Genomic DNA, 17,002 nt, shown 5'->3' with positions numbered 1-17,002 from the left:
AGAAGATGGCGCCAAATCTCAACTCATAAACTTTGAAGTCAATGCAATTTTATTCACGACCAGGTCTTCAAGTTCAAGTTTCTTTATTAGTTGTCATACAGAAATACAGAATACTTTTGCATGAAATGCTTCTTTCTGTTTTGCTCCTGCGAGTGTGCTAGATAAAATAACAAGATATAACTCAAAATAACAAACAAAATAACTCTTCCTTTGGTCAAGAGGACAGAATGAACATGTATGCTGTTCCCAACCCCGAAATGCCAGATTGTCCACCTGGACTGGAATACCTGATGCAGGTAAGTTGCCTCCCTCCCTCCCTCCCTCAACACCTCACTTTGGTCATGCAGTCATTGTCAGTTGGCTAGATACACTACAGACACTACACACGGCTAGATACACTCAGGGCCGTAGCCAGGGTTTAGAAATTATTGGGAGGTCCATTTATTTTTTTGGCCCAGACAGGCCCAATATAATCGGTCGGACACCACCCACCAGTACACCATTCTTGCGCTCCCCTTAAATATGCGTACCTACTGTACTATTCCCCCAACCCACTACAAAGCTGGGTAGTAAGTGCCATGGACAAGTGGACCAGTGTACTCACTCGCTCTTGGCTGAATCTTGTTTTGGGTGGTGATGTAAAAACACCTGCATTATAGCAGGCTCAGGATGGGCAAAGTAGTCTATAGCCTGTTCATCCCTGTCTCTCTCCTCCACAACCTGGCTTGACTAGACATAAGGAGAGAGAGATGATTACAATTAACTGGTACATTCAGGTCCAGAATTGTTGGAATTCCCTGACAAAGATGTGCAAAAAGCTGTACAATTTAAACAATACCATACTGGTAATGAGCAAATAGTTGTTTATTCAATGAATGCATGGAGCTGTTCCATCTTATTTCATTTGATACTAACTACTCAGTTCATACATATTTAAAGTATTCAAATATCAATGATGAATATTGCATAATGTTTACACAGTTAATAGACTTCACCTTCTTGTTTTATATTCATGTTCAGAAAGGAGTAATAGTTAGATCTTTGTATGTGATTTATATGGCAATTAAATCAATGGTGTGTTTGTTTGGGGAGTTTGACCTACAGTTAATGTGCCTACCATGTGAAGGTGCATGATCAATGGACAGCACAAAAACAATTTGTGTAGGTGGAGACTAGAGCTACCACAGATAGTAATAAGTTATTAAGAGTAAGTAATCCATACCATATATATCCTAATAGTTACCTTATTACCATACTTGGCTGAAAATAAACTTTGCTGCCTGTTGTGAATGTGTTTTTCCCTGTAGGCTAATACATAAGTAGGCATAAATGTTTGCAGTTGAGTAGGCTATATGTGCTGTGTTTTTATGTCTTCCATCGAGGACCACCTTGGAAATAAGTGTTTTAATGAATGCTTTTAGGTGATATCCTCAGGAATACAAATTGGTCAAGATAATTTGTTTTTATGATGTGTTTTTAATGTCCAAATAAATCTAATCAAATCAAAAAAGCTGTTTTTGCAGTTGAGCTACAGGTGTTGTATATTATACAGCCTTTTCATGCATCAAGGGAACCCTTATCCTAATGATTTAAAAAATAATATTATGATGATACGATATGGACCTAGTAGTTGGGTCATCTGTGGCACTTCGTTTCTCAATGGATTTGTAATCTAGGAGGGTTAATAAACTAATTTAGCCGGGGTGTATTTTTTTAAAAGGCGGGGGACATTTGTGAGAGACCAAAATCCAAAATGGCTGCCGTGGAAATTTACTTTTTAATGGTTTGACCTACAATCAATACATGGTACCAGCCCCCTCTCAGCCATGTACCAGCCCCCTCTCAGTCATGTACCAGCCCCCTCTCAGTCATGTATACCAGCCCCCTCTCAGTCATCTACCAGCCCCCTCTCAGTCATGTACCACAGCCCCCTCTCAGTCATGTACCACAGCCCCATCTGAGTCATGTACCAGCCCCCTCTCAGTCATGTACCACAGCCCCATCTCAGTCATGTACCAGCCCCCCTCTCAGTCATGTACCAGCCCCCTCTCAGTCATGTACCACAGCCCCCTCTCAGTCATGTACCAGTCTCCTCTCAGGCATGTATACCAGCCCCCTCTCAGTCCTGTATACCAGCCCCCTCTCAGTCATGTACCAGCCCCCTCTCAGTCATGTACCAGCCTCCTCTCAGTCATGTGCCAGCCCCCTCTCAGTCATGTACCAGCCCCCTCTCAGTCATGTACCACAGCCCCCTCTCATTCATGTACCACAGCCCCATCTCAGTCATGTACCACAGCCCCATCTCAGTCATGTACCAGCCCCCCTCTCAGTCATGTACCAGCCCCCTCTCAGTCATGTACCACAGCCCCCTCTCAGTCATGTACCACAGCCCCATCTCAGTCATGTACCAGCCCCCCTCTCAGTCATGTACCTCGGTGACCTCATAGCTGGCTATGGCCATGGATACACTACAGACATACCCATGGCTACATACACTACAGACATACCCATGGCTACATACACTACAGACATACCCATGGCTACATACACTACAGACATACCCATGGCCACATACACTACAGACACTAGTACCCATGGCTACATACACTACAGACACTACCCATGGCTACAGACACTACCCATGGTCACATAGACTACAGACACTACCCATGGCTACAGACACTACCCATGGCCACATAGACTACAGACACTACCCATGGCCACATACACTACAGACGCTAGTACACATGGCTACATACACTACAGACACTACCCATGGCTACATACACTACATACACTAGTACACATGGCTACATACACTACAGACACTACCCATGGCTACATACACTACATACACTAGTACCCATGGCTACATACACTACAGACACTACCCATGGCTACATACACTACCCATGGCCACATACACTACAGACATACCCATGGCCACATAACCTACAGACACTACCCATTTCACCCATTTCATGATTTCACTGTATACTTGTATGCCATGACAAATAAAACTCTTGACTTGAAATGGGTACATACACTACAGACACTACACACAGCTACATACACTACATACACTACACACGGCTACATACACTACAGACACTACCCATGGCTACATACATTACAGACACTACACACGGCTAGATACACTACAAACACTACACACGGCTAGATACACTACAGACACTACCCATGGCTACATTATACACTACACACAGCTAGATACATTACAGACACTACACATGGCTAGATACACTACAAACACTACACACGGCTACACTACAGACACTACCCATGGCTACATACACTACAAACACTACACACAGCTAGATACATTACAGACACTACACACGGCTAGATACACTACAAACACTACACACGGCTAGATACACTACAGACACTACCCATGGCTACATACACTACACATGGCTAGATACACTACAGACCTTTGTAATTGGGGCAGTGGCTAATGTTTTGAGGATACAATCTTATAACCTGAGAGTCAATCGACTATAGAATGAAAACGTGTTTCCATTTATATTTCTTATAGTCGGTGCTGGGGCTACCCAATTGGCAGCCAGTGTTTGGATAGCTGATTGGGCCTTTAATGTAAAAAAGGAAAAAAAACATACATTGTATTTATTTCTCCATATAGGTGGATCAACTACTCATCAAGCAGAAAATTGAAGTCATTGAAGGTATGAAACACTCTACACTGTACCAGCCCCCTCTCAGTCATGTACCACAGCCCCATCTCAGTCATGTACCAGCCCCCCTCTCAGTCATGTACCAGCCCCCTCTCAGTCATGTACCACAGCCCCCTCTCAGTCATGTACCAGTCTCCTCTCAGGCATGTATACCAGCCCCCTCTCAGTCCTGTATACCAGCTTATCAAGCAGAAAATTGAAGTCATTGAAGGTATGAAACACTCATTAAACTAAGTATTACGTTTACTGTTGCTGTCTGGGTTAACTGGCTGAATTCAGTAGGCATGGGTTACATGCCTGTACATTTTCAAGAGGAGCTTGGTTTGTCTCACCATGCACATATGTTTCTCTCACATACACACACACAGCTCTGGTGGGCTTCGAGAGCAACAACAAGTACGAGGTGCGGAATGCCATGGGCCAGAACGTGTTCTACGCGGTGGAGGAGAACGACTGTCTGAGCAGGCAGTGCTGTGGTCCCCTGCGCTCCTTCACCATCCGCGTCCTGGACAACTACGGACAGGAGGTCATCACCGTCTCCAGGCCCCTCAAGTGCATGTCCTGCTGCTTCCCCTGCTGCCTACAAGAGGTGAGGTCATCATCATCACCATCATCATCATCAAACCTTTATCCATGCTCATTAAAATCATTGAGGTTAGGGCGCGGCTGGGTGGTGTAACGGTCTAAGCACTCTCCTACCACCGCAGAGACTCCGAGGTTCAATTCCCGCAGTCAGCGGTACCTTGGAACACAATTGTTCACGGGTGGGAATCCGGTGAGGTATAAGTCCTGGTCTCCTCGCTGTCAGGTGAAAAGAAGCGGCTGGTGACTCCACATGTATCGGAGGAGGCATATGGTCGTCTACACCCTCCCCAGACCGACAGTAGGGCAGCGCAACGACCAGGAAGGGAATTGGCATAATGACTAAATTGGGGATGGGAGAAAAGGCACAAATAAATCATTGAGGTTGCCCTCATTTCCAATAATGATGAGTTACAGTTAGAATAAACAGACAAAAAGATAAAACAAAGAACATCAGCTAGAACAGTTACAGCCTGATACACAGTGATGATGGCTTTTAACTGTTACAGACTGATACACAGTAGGGGTGTAAAGGTACACATATCCGTACCGAACCGTTTCAGTGTGTACCGTATTGTACCGAACGGCTGTGTACCGAACGAATACAACGGTATGTTAACCACTAACGACCGCCCACCGGGGGCTGTTTTTTTTCCACAATCTAATATAATAATAATAATTATTATTATTATTTTATTTTTTACAAGTCGATTATTAATTTTAATATAGAATATTCGTTGACAGGCTTACAAGTACAATTAGTTACTGCACACTACATCACCCCTGAGTGGAACATGGAAAGCCGAACTTTCCCCCACTGTACCGAAAACCCGTACCGAACATTGACTTCAAAACCGAGGTACGTACCGAACCGTGGTTTTTGTGTACCGTTACACCCCTACAGTGATGATGGTGTTTAACTGTTACAGACTGATACACAGTGATGATGGTGTTTAACTGTTACAGCCTGATACACAGTGATGATGGCTTTTAACTGTTACAGACTGATACACCGTGATGATGGCTTTTAACTGTTACAGACTGATACACAGTGATGATGGCTTTTAACTGTTACAGACTGATACACAGTGATGATGGCTTTTAACTGTTACAGACTGATACACAGTGATGATGGCTTTGAACTGTTACAGACTGATACACAGTGATGATGGCTTTGAACTGTTACAGACTGATACACAGTGATGATGGTGTTTAACTGTTACAGACTGATACACAGTGATGATGGTTTTGAACTGTTACAGACTGATACACAGTGATGATGGTTTTGAACCATTACAGACTGATACACAGTGATGATGGTTTTGAACCGTTACATTACTGATACACAGTGATGATGGTTTTGAACTGTTACAGACTGATACACAGTGATGATGGTTTTGAACTGTTACAGACTGATACACAGTGATGATGGTTTTGAACCGTTACATTACTGATACACAGTGATGGTGGTTTTGAACTGTGCATAGGTTGGAAGAATATTGATCTTTAAAGTGTGTTGAAAGACGTTCCATGAGTCAAAAGCGTCAACGGAGAAGGCAGACCTTCCGAGCTCAGAACGAGCTCAAGGAACCTTAACCCTTTCACTGCCACATGACAGCCGGTTAACCCTTTCACTGTGACAATACAGAAGGTTAGCCCTTTACTATCACACAACCGACGGCGATGCTCCATCATTAGCATCATTAGCTCCGCATTTTGTGATAGTAAAGGGCTAACCTTCTGTCGTGTGGCAGTGAAAGGGTTAAGCACAAGCCAGTCATGTGAGCGGGTCAGACAGGGTCCACAGTTCCAATCTAACAGCATTGTGATGTAAGGTGGTAGCTCACCAATACGGGCTTTGTATATAAACAAATACCAATGATCACCGCAATGATATGTGCCTTGGTGAGACGGTGTGAGAGAGAGAGAGGGTGGAGGTGCTTTTATCATGCAGATGATTAACACATACATACAGCGAGAATTGTCTCATAAATAAATGTCAAAAGTAAATAATTTTGTCTGCATGATGTGTTAGAACACCTATTGTATGTGCTCTCTGAAACTCTCATTCATAACTGAAATGGCACCTTCAAATATGTGCCCCCATCCCCCCCATCTCTCTCTCTCTCTCTATCTCTCTCTCTCTCTCTCTCTCTCTCTCTCTCCGTATCCCTATCTCTCTGTAAATCCCCTCTCTCTGTTTCTCTGTATCTCTCGCTCTCCATCTCTGACTCTCTCTCTCATCTCTCTCCATCTCTGACGCTCTCTCCATCTCTCTCTGACTCTCTATCCTCTTTCTCTCCATATCTCTGACTCTCATCGCTCTCTCCGTCTCTGACTCTCTTATCTCTCTCCATCTCTGACTCTCTCTCCATCTCTCTCTCTGACTCTCTATCCTCTTTCTCTCCATATCTCTGACTCTCATCTCTCTCTCCATCTCTGACTCTCTCCATCTCTATCTGTCTCTCCCTCCCTCTCTCTCCCCCTGTCCGTCTCACGCAAAGCTGGAGGTCCAGGCCCCCCCGGGGAACACGGTGGGCTACGTCGTCCAACAATGGCACCCCTTCTCCCCGAAGTTCATCGTGGAGAACGAGCTCAGGGAGCCCGTCCTGAAGATCCACGGGCCATTCTGCGGCTGGAGCTGCCTGCCAGATGTGGACTTTGAGGTGAGTTTATCCAGGCGTGGTGACCTAATAAAATGAAGCCAAACAGAATACGACACGGCTAATATTCTGCGCCCCCTCCCCCAGGCCCTTTCCCTCAGAGTAGGCATCCTCTCCTCGTACTCCTCCGTGGAACAGGAAATGTGTTTCTAATCAGAGTGCACCGTGGCTTGGATATGAACCCCTCCTGCAGGGCATGTTGCTTCTGTGTGGTACAGTGTGGCCATTGTTGCATACCTGCTTTTATTCCTCTGACCTGAGAAGGCGATCCGGGTCAGGGGTACAGAACTATGCAAACTGGGGGTAACTAAACCATGACGCCATCACCATGGAGATTCATTTCTATCTTCTTTGATTGGGGTGGGGTTGGGGTATAACATTAGAATTAAGCTACTGTATGTATGGCAGTGAGCAGTGGATTTGAAGTGCACAACAAAATGTTTGGTTGAAACCTTTATTTATTCTCGAAATTAACGTTGAGGTTCTAGTTACAAGTTTAAACAGTTCAAGCACATTTGCATAAATAGGACAAAAACACAGGTGGAAAGAGATAATTAAATCAAATTAAATTAAAACCATACTGAGGTAGGGAGGTTTGTGATCATGTTCTTAGATTGTCCATAGGATAGTGGAGTATTGCTTTTTAGTGTGAGTTGAAGAACATTCCAGGATGCTGGTGCGTCAAAAACAAAAGGCAGATTTACCAAGGTTCATCATTTCAATCTAGCATCATTGTGATATATGGTAGCAATTTTCCATCAAATTAAAGATAAACAGATACCAATGCCTATTTTGTCTTTCTGATAGAGAAGACCAACCCACCTTATCCTACAGGATGCGGTGTAACTATCACCATGTTATGAATGAATGAATGAATGAATGAAAAGTTTATTTTTGAACATGTTATTCTCCATATTTCTCCAAACAACTCACGGTATCTTGTTCCGTCAAACCAAACAATCATGTCGAAAAAAGGAGTAGAGGGAAGCTAAGCTTATTGATCCCTACCCCCTTACATTTATATTTGTTCTTCCATTAATTTGACTAGATATAACATAATTTAGTATATTACAATATAGAATATACTTTTACTTATATTAAAAGAAAAAAACTTGATTCACTTGACAGCAGTGAATATAGTACAGCACTACATACACAATATAACATAACTTTGTTTATCCTCAATACTCATTTCTGTATTTCTCTAATGTGTTTTTTTTTAGCTGCTTTTTAAATTGTGCTACATGTTTACTCAGTTTGATGTATTCGGGTAAATTATTCCACAACTTCACTCCACACACCGATATGCACATGCTTTTCAGCGTAGTGTGTACCATTGGTTGTTTAAGATTCCCTCTCCCTCTTAAGTTATATTCTCCTTCCCTGTCTCTGAACCATTTTTGAATGTTGCCTGGGATTAGTTTGTATCTGGCTTTGTATACAATGAGGGCAGTTTTGAAATCCACTAGGTCCATACATTTCAATGCTTGTAGCTTTATAAATAAGTTATTGGTGTGTTCATAATATCCTACATTGTTGATTATTCTTATTGCTTTTTTATGAATCCAAGAGCAGAGTGATAGACTGTCTCTGGGTAATAGAGTGGACACAAATTACACCAGAATCCAAAACTGGCATAAAGACTGCTTGATGATTTTGGGTTTCCTATGATGTACCCCTACCCCAGCCACCCATTAACCCTTTGAGGGGTGCGTTTTCAAATACTTCCAGACAATTTTAGAACTCTAGAGAGCTTTCAATTACCAGTAGTAGTTTGTTTCAAGTTTCAAGTTTGTTTATTATTTGTCACATATAAAATACATGTACTAAGTTTACGATGAAATGCTTGGTTCTGTATGAGCCCCTGAGAATGTGCTTCATACAGTAAAAAAGTACGTAAAAGGAATATACAATATACAATACAATGTACAACCTAAGTACAATCTAAGTATAATGAGTACAAATTAGTAAACAATGAGGTACAAATGCAGACTATGTAGTAGCTATGGTGGTATCACCGTTTAGAGCAGACCTGGGCATTGTACGGTGATTCTGACCGGCCCGCGAAAGATTATATGATAATACATTTTTTTTTTATTAAAAAAATATCTTTTTTTAAATATTTTTTAATTTTTTTTTTTTTTTTTTTACTTTTTTCTTTTCATGTCAACGTTCACACACACAATATACACTTACGCTCATGAAATGCATAGCCATGTGAAAGCCTTCATGACAAAGTTGCAATTAATTTCAAGGCAACTAGGCAGCAACAATCTCAAACACATGAAAACCCTGAAAGAAGTCAAACCATCAGCTGATCACCGGCACAGGGGCACATGTTGGGAGCACTGCATGATGAATTTTCAAGGCGTTTTCAAGATTTCAAAAAGGTTGAGGATGAAATGCAGCTGGTTTCCTCTCCCTTTACCTGCAGTGTTGATAGTTGTTCAGCTTGAACTCATTGACCTGCAGTCTGATTCACTACTAAATAAGCACTATAAGTCAGCATCACTGCTAGAGTTTCCAAACATGAGGAGACATGCTCAGAAGATGTTGGTTCTCTTTGGATCCACCTACATATGTGAACAGACATTCTCAGTCATGACGTTTACCAAGTCCAGGTACAGATCCTCTCTCACTGATGAACATCTGGCAGCTGTGCTTCGCATCTCCACCTCAGACATGCAACCTGACTTTGATGGACTTGTTAAAGCTCAACAGAGACTGGATTTCTCACACTGAATGAAAAAAAAAAGAACTGAAGAACACTAAAATGTGGAAATATAACAAGTGAAATGGGACACTTTAAACATTAAATGTTTAATATAGGCATGTAAAGTAAAAAAGGCTACAAAACTGGGACACTTTTCTTTAGTGACATGTCTTGTTTATTTTTGCTATAAGATGATGTGATGTCTTTAGAAAGCTAAGAAAATCCTTGTTTCAATAGTATATGAAACTCAAACTGCCCTTTGTTATTAATGTTTCACATTTTGTTCATCATTTTGGAAATAAATTCTATTTGAATAAATGATATTTTTGAAAGCTAACCTCACATTTTAATTGCCAAATAATAACATACACTCTTACCAGGGGTCAAAACAATGCCATTTACTGCTTTTTATATAGAAATAAAATGTATATTATGCATAATTGAGTTTGGAATTTTGGTCCGGCCCTCCAACATATTTTCAGTTGCTCATTCGGCCCCCTGGGAAAAATAATTGCCCACCCCTGAGCAGGGTGCGATCCAGGAGGGGAGCCCGGGGAGCTATAGCTCCCCTAGATCAGACATCAGCTCCCCTGCAAACTTGATTTGCGATTTTTTGGGGGGTCTCTAAATTACTGAAAATAAATGCTACTTTTGCCATGCATTTCTAATTTTTCTGTAATTTTCTGTATCATCATCGTGTATAATAATAAACGTATGCTATTTTGGATGTATGATTAATGATTTGCGCACTAATTCACACGTAATATGGCAACATGCATGCTATTCTTGCAATTACCATTCGGTGCGCGGCGGCGCTACAGCCTGCACGGCACTGTCGGCACACATCAAACTTGACCCGTATGTAACCTGTGCTGTGGCTGTTACTTGTTGACACAGACAGTGATCGTTTTGACAGCCAGTAAAATGTCTAAACGAAAACAAGTAAGCCTAACCAATTTTGGTTTCACGAAGACAGTGAAGCTGACAGAGCAGCAGGAGGCGGGAATCGGATCATCTACAGGCGCAATTACACCTGCGGCTGGTGCTGCTCCGGTGGCCGTGGGGACTATTATTAATATTACAACGATCGGTGACGGTGCCGGCGCCGAAGAAGCTGGAGATGGGGGTAATTTGGGTAACAGCTCAACAGCAGATGAAGATGCTGAAGCTGAATATAACCACCCCACCACCACCACGTCCTCCAAATAATGCTTGGGACCAGGAGTCTAACTAAATAGATTTTTTTTTTTATCATGGAATGTGATGTGGAAGCCCCGTCCAGACGGCCGGACGGTAAGTGAGTTGTCCTGAGCACTCCTCGCTGAGACGCGCGCCGCGCGCCGCGCACCCCCCCCACCCAAAGATCTTGCTATGGATCGCACACTGCCCCTGAGTGTTCAGTTCCCAATCACACCGGGAAGCATTAGAAGCTAAACAAGATTAGCCACAGATCATTATTCTGACAGTTCAGCTTCTTTTCATTCTACTGTCCGTGTCCAGATTGTGACCATGGATGAAGTCAGTACGATTGGGAAGATCAGTAAGCAGTGGACAGGTCTCCTGCGGGAGATGTTCACAGATGCAGACAACTTCGGCATCCAGTTCCCCGTAGACCTGGACGTGAGGATGAAGGCCGTCATGATCGGAGCCTGCTTTCTCATTGTGAGTGTGACATTTAATAATCCCATCTTCTTTGTATGCCTTTATAGAGCCTTTTCATTTATTTTATGACTCAACATGCCAGCGAGTTTAGATTAGATTAGATTAGATTAGATTGTAATGTATGTATTATAGAGCACAAGTACAGTACAACAAAAAGAAGTTTGGCATCCAACCAGAGTGAAAATGTAACAGTAAAGTGCAATAGTAATATACATTGTACAGGTGATTAAACTGGGTATAAAATATATAAATTAGTACTACTGAGTAATAGTACTACTGAGTAATAGTGCTAATCAGATGAAGGTACATATTGGTGTATTAATATGTACAGTGATACAGGTATAAATACACTATGGTTGTAACTGAGGGGTACAATTCCCTGACTGTATTGAATAAGTATGGTATCATTAAACCACTACTGCTTTATGTACATTACTACTGGCCATACAGTACACAGGTATATGAGATGAACACCTCCACAATAACACGGCTTCACAACAAATACTGTTTAGAAGAATATTTATTAGCAGCACGAAGATTATCTTACATTACTTTACTTATCAAGATTGAGAGTTGCGCTTGTAAGGCGAAGAATGTGCATGAATAGGTCAAGAGCGTAAATCCATGAGAATATTACGCAGGAGATAATTAATACCATCTGTATCATAAGAATTATATATGGTACACTAGTAGATCAGCTGGAGATACTAAAGGGGTCCCTCCGGTTGTAAGCCAGCAGGGGAGAGGATTTGTCGGTAGCAGAAAGTCTGGGTCAACGAGGAATAAGGAGACTCCAGGTACAGGAGACAGTGCAATAATCCCTTGATCCGTAGACGAACAACAGCTATTCTCCGGTATGCAGTGCCGCATGGAGGAAAGCTAGCCAGCCTCAGAGTACTAGAGGCGGGCTCGACGGTGCTCCTCACAGGGTAAATCCCACACAACAGTGGGTGTAGACGATTCTCCGCTCCAACAGCTACAGGACCAAAGCAAATATAATCCAGCCGAAAAGGGCTCTGTAGTCGTCGGGTAGGTTATCCAGTGTACATATCCACACGGTTCTCGTCTAGGGCTCCTCGGATGACGGCACCAGGTTAGGCCGCCCAGCCTGGATAAGCACACTAGCTCGGTACGATGAAACGTTGGTAATGCTGGTCACTGTAGAACGGTAGCCGCACGATACACCATACATAATAGACTATTACTTAATAATAGAATAGGTCGAACTCGACGATCCAGCGTTAAACTCTGACACTTCAGCTATCAATTCGCACGCGGTCTCAAGGCTCTATTTCGGGGCAAAACGGGCCCACTTCACAGCACGTTGTATCGTGGTGTGAGGCTTCAACTTATTGGGTAACATAACTGCTGTATTCACCTGCGCCGTATTTATGCGTGAGGTGAACAATCTAGTACCAGCCTTATTTCTGTCTCGTATTCCTGCGCAGAACCGGGCATGTCCAGGCATGTCTTAGCGGTGACTTTGAACTAGACATTGGGGGGTATGGCCGTGGCGCCTAGGGGATCGCTGTCCAATAGGAGAACGAATATTATGGTCTGGCCTGTACTAGGTAAAGGGATATTCCGTGTATATGTACAAAGAATATACAAGGGATATCAGACGATATACAAATATTATACATGGGATCTCAAGCAATAAATATATATATTCGGTTTAATCTGACCCTTTGTAACAATGGTAGTAAGTCATATTGACCAGCAGCGTAACTAGTAAGAGTAGGTAAGGGATATGTACAGATATAATAATAATAATAATAATAATAATAATAATAATAATAATAATAATAATAATAATAATAATAATAATAATAATAATAATAATAATAATGGTCGCCGTACAGGGTTAAAAACAAATACAATTACACAGAGTAAAAACACAGTATTACATAGTTACATAGGGGAGCAGTTATAATAAACTTAAAATGAAAGTGAATATGCCAGAATGAACAGATGTGTTTTGAGATGGGAAACAAAGGTGGGGAGGTTATCTATTGCACGGATGTCTTGTGGTAGGGAATTCCAGAGGCGGGGGGGCACAGCGGGAGAAGGCTCTGGAACTGGATCCCATAGATATAGTATCTACAGATATGTAAAACAGTAGAATTGCTAATTAATTGAATATACAGTCGATAATCGAATCCCTTGAGATGAAGAAGAACCATATCAGTCTTGAACATCTTTGAACAGCAACATGTAATTGCAGTTGCACAGGCGTTCCATGACATGATGCTTGACCCAATCTGTGTCTTTAACAATGAATTGACATCACTCCAACTCACAGTCTTCACCTACATAATGAAAAGGGACATATTTGGTTATTTGTCTGAAGGATTCAGTGACCTCTCAAGCCCCGCCCTCTTTTCTTGATCTGACAATTATTACGGTTGCTTGGGTAGCAACATTTATATATTTACTGCATATATATATATATATATATATATATATATATATATATATATATATATATATATATATTTTTTTTTTTTTTTTTTTTAATATACCTGCATATAACCCCTCTATATACTTATTTATACACCTGCATATAACCCATAGCTCTGTATGATAGCATGCACAATAATTCTGTATATTGTATATATATTTATTCTCACCACATCTATCTATCTATCTATCTATCTATCTATCTATCTATCTATCTATCTATCTATCTATCTATCTATCTATCTATCTATCTATCTATCTATCTATCTATCTATCTATCTATCTATCTATCTATCTATCTATCTATCTATCTATCTTATATCTATCTATCCACACCTGTCTGTACTTACCTGCACATAGTCCTTTTACATATCTGTAGATACTATATCTATATCTGTACATATCCTACTTTTACTAGTTACACTGCTTGCCAGTATGTACGACTACTACCATACTGTCTCTATACCTGTATCACTGTACATATTATACTACAAATCTGTACATACATCTCATTAGCACTACACTTGGTAGTACTAATTTGTATAATTTGTACCCAGTTTACGTAATCACCTGTACATTGTAGGCTATATTACTATTGCGCCTGCACAGCAAAGACAGGAAAATGGCGGGGGTAGTGTGAGCCTCCTACACGTTACTGCTCGCCAATGAGAGTCCGCGCTGGCAGGTGAAAAGATGTGACTGGCTGCCTCCACATGTATCGGAGGGGACATGTGATGGGCTTCTATCCTCCCTACGACCGGCCAGTGGGGGGCACATGTGAGCAACGATCAGGACAGGGGAGGGAGAATTGGCACGAGAGGTCAATTGGGATGGGAGAAAAATCACAGAAAAAGGAGGAGAAAAGGTAGAAGAAAAAAAATCTAATCTAAAAATAGTTCTGATTAGAGGATCAAGAAAAGAGGGTGGGGTTTGAGATAGGTCAATTACAGTAGGCTACAACAAATATGACAATTTCCTCTGCAGTACAGAACCCCCATATGAATGAATGAATTTAATTTGTATAATGCTTTTCCAAACAAAGTTACAACGTGCTTTACAGACATGTTAAAAACAGCAAACATCAGCGAAAAACAAAGGTGAAAAAATTAAATAGAAAATAAAACAAGAGAAAAAGAGACAAAAACAGTATTTGTAGTCAGATTGATAAAACAGTTTAAGCAATCAGAGCTCACCTAAACCCACAACCTTAGGAAAAACATTTAATATACAGATGTGTTTTTAAAAGTGACTTAAAAGAGGACACTGACTCTGCTAGCCTAAGATCCAAGGGCAAGGCGTTCCAGAGCATGGGTGCCCGGGCCGCGTCTATTCTTTTACCAACGAACTTGCATTTGTCCACAATCTGATTGGCCACTGACGTTTCTGGTCATGTGACATCTGCGCCAATCGTGTGACGCCTGTTTCTATCACTGGTTAAGTTTAGGCACTCTTTCGAAGTTGGTTAAGGTTAGAGTTTGTCTTAGAGCAGGGCGATGGAACACCAGCCCTGATTCCAAACTCTAACCTTAACCAACTTCGAAAGAGTCGCCTAAGCTTAACCAGTGATAGAACTAGGCGTTAGGTAGTTTGCAGGCTGTTAGAGGCGGAAATAGGCGCAGAAACAGGCGTCACACGATTGGCGCAGATGTCACATGACCAGAAACGTCAGTGGCCAATCAGATCGCAGAAAAATGCAAGTTCGTTGGTAAAAGAATAGACGCACCCGGGCCGCAAAAGCACAATGACCTGCTTTCTGGCTGCAATAATGGGACTGTCCTCATTGCTTGTGATAAATCACCGTAAATAACACCACAAATCGTCTCACTGCAGCAGGCACGCCGGGCAGCAGTTGCATTTTATCACTATAATTATGAGACACAAGGCAATTGAAATGTATCTTGCCGCATATCCCTCCTAGTCACACATACACCACACGCATTTCATCAGAGAGGTCAGAGTGCAGGGTTGCCTGCAGTGCAGATCCCCTAGGGTTCAGTGCCTTGCTCAAGGGCACTTGGGCAGAGACAGTGGGCACCCTCGATGTAATACCAGCCACCTTTCACCCACCAGCTCACAGCTGAAATTCACCCTCCTGTCGGGGTGGGGATCGAACCAGCAACCTTTTGGTTACTGGCCGGCCTCTTTAGCTCTAGGCCATCCTGAATTTATTAAGGCACAGCGTTTTGGCCTCTGTGGCCTTTGTCAGGTGCAGTACAGCCACACACACATGTTGTGCCTTAATAGATTCACATCAGGAGCTCTTTAGACAGTGTGCGGGCATTCCTTCTCTCCTCAGCTCATTCTTTTGTCGAGTCCCACTTTATCTCGGATGTGCATCCATTTAGATTAGATTCGAATGTATTGTCATTATACAGCACAAGTACAGTACAACGACAAAGTTTGGCGTCCAACCAGAGTGCAAATGTATTAGTAAATTGCAATGGTAATATACAATGTACAGGTGATTAAACTGGGTATAACATATACATTAGTACTACTGAGTAATAGTGCTAATCAGATGTATGTATGTATTTCTCCGGTTCTGTTAACACAATGCAATGTTAACACTGGTACTTGATTTCTTGCCCTTCCACAGGATTTCATGTTTTTTGAGAGTTCTAACAACAACTAGGAGCCACGTAGGATCCCATTAGCAGCCGAGAAGCAGGCTATGAAGCTGCGGTTGATGAGCACCAAGTTCCCTGACACGGTACTACTTTGATATGCCGTGTTTAATAAGATAAAGGACCAAAATGTACCTAAACCTGATGATTTAGTCAGAGATGGAGTGGAACACAGGTGAATATGTGTGTGTGTGTGTCTTGAGTAGAGGGTTTGTTCTAGAAATATCTCCTCAAGTTAGAAGCACCAACACCTTGCTCTCACTGAGGTGAGGTGTTTTTAGACGTTGTTTACATTGTGGTCGCACCACCCACGCCGGCCCGGAACCTTCCGTTAGTGCTAAAAACGGTATAGGAGGCGCACCACCCAACAACCATGTAAAGGATCAAAAACAAAACACCCTTACCGTGCAGACTGTCCAAACAAGATGTGAATCTTGGCTGAAAGGATGTCGTGACAGAAGGTAGTTTATTCATTGATCTATTTATTAATTTGTCAATATGTGTGTCTGTGTATTCTTTTTCTTCGTAATTTATGTATTTATTTATCTATTTAACCTTTATTTAACCAGACAGGTCAATTAA

General features: G+C 41.9%; 1 protein-coding gene across 1 annotated transcript; it reads left to right on the top strand.

Moving 5' to 3' along the window:
* Window positions 1–227: 227 nt before the first annotated feature.
* Window positions 228–16,428, top strand: LOC311237851 (phospholipid scramblase 1; the record flags this gene model as incomplete). Its single annotated transcript, XM_084325828.1, has 6 exons — window positions 228–296; window positions 3,665–3,707; window positions 4,085–4,305; window positions 6,803–6,964; window positions 11,175–11,336; window positions 16,393–16,428. 6 exons carry the CDS (start codon window positions 228–230, stop codon window positions 16,426–16,428), a joined length of 693 nt encoding a protein of 230 aa, XP_084181954.1.
* Window positions 16,429–17,002: the final 574 nt, after the last annotated feature.

The sequence above is a fragment of the Notolepis coatsorum genome, assembly GCF_963971535.1.
Source record: "Notolepis coatsorum genome assembly, chromosome: 12".
NCBI lineage: Eukaryota > Metazoa > Chordata > Actinopteri > Aulopiformes > Paralepididae > Notolepis > Notolepis coatsorum.
The sequence above is the reverse complement of the archived record's forward strand: the minus strand, read 5'-3'. Positions and strand labels throughout refer to the sequence as shown.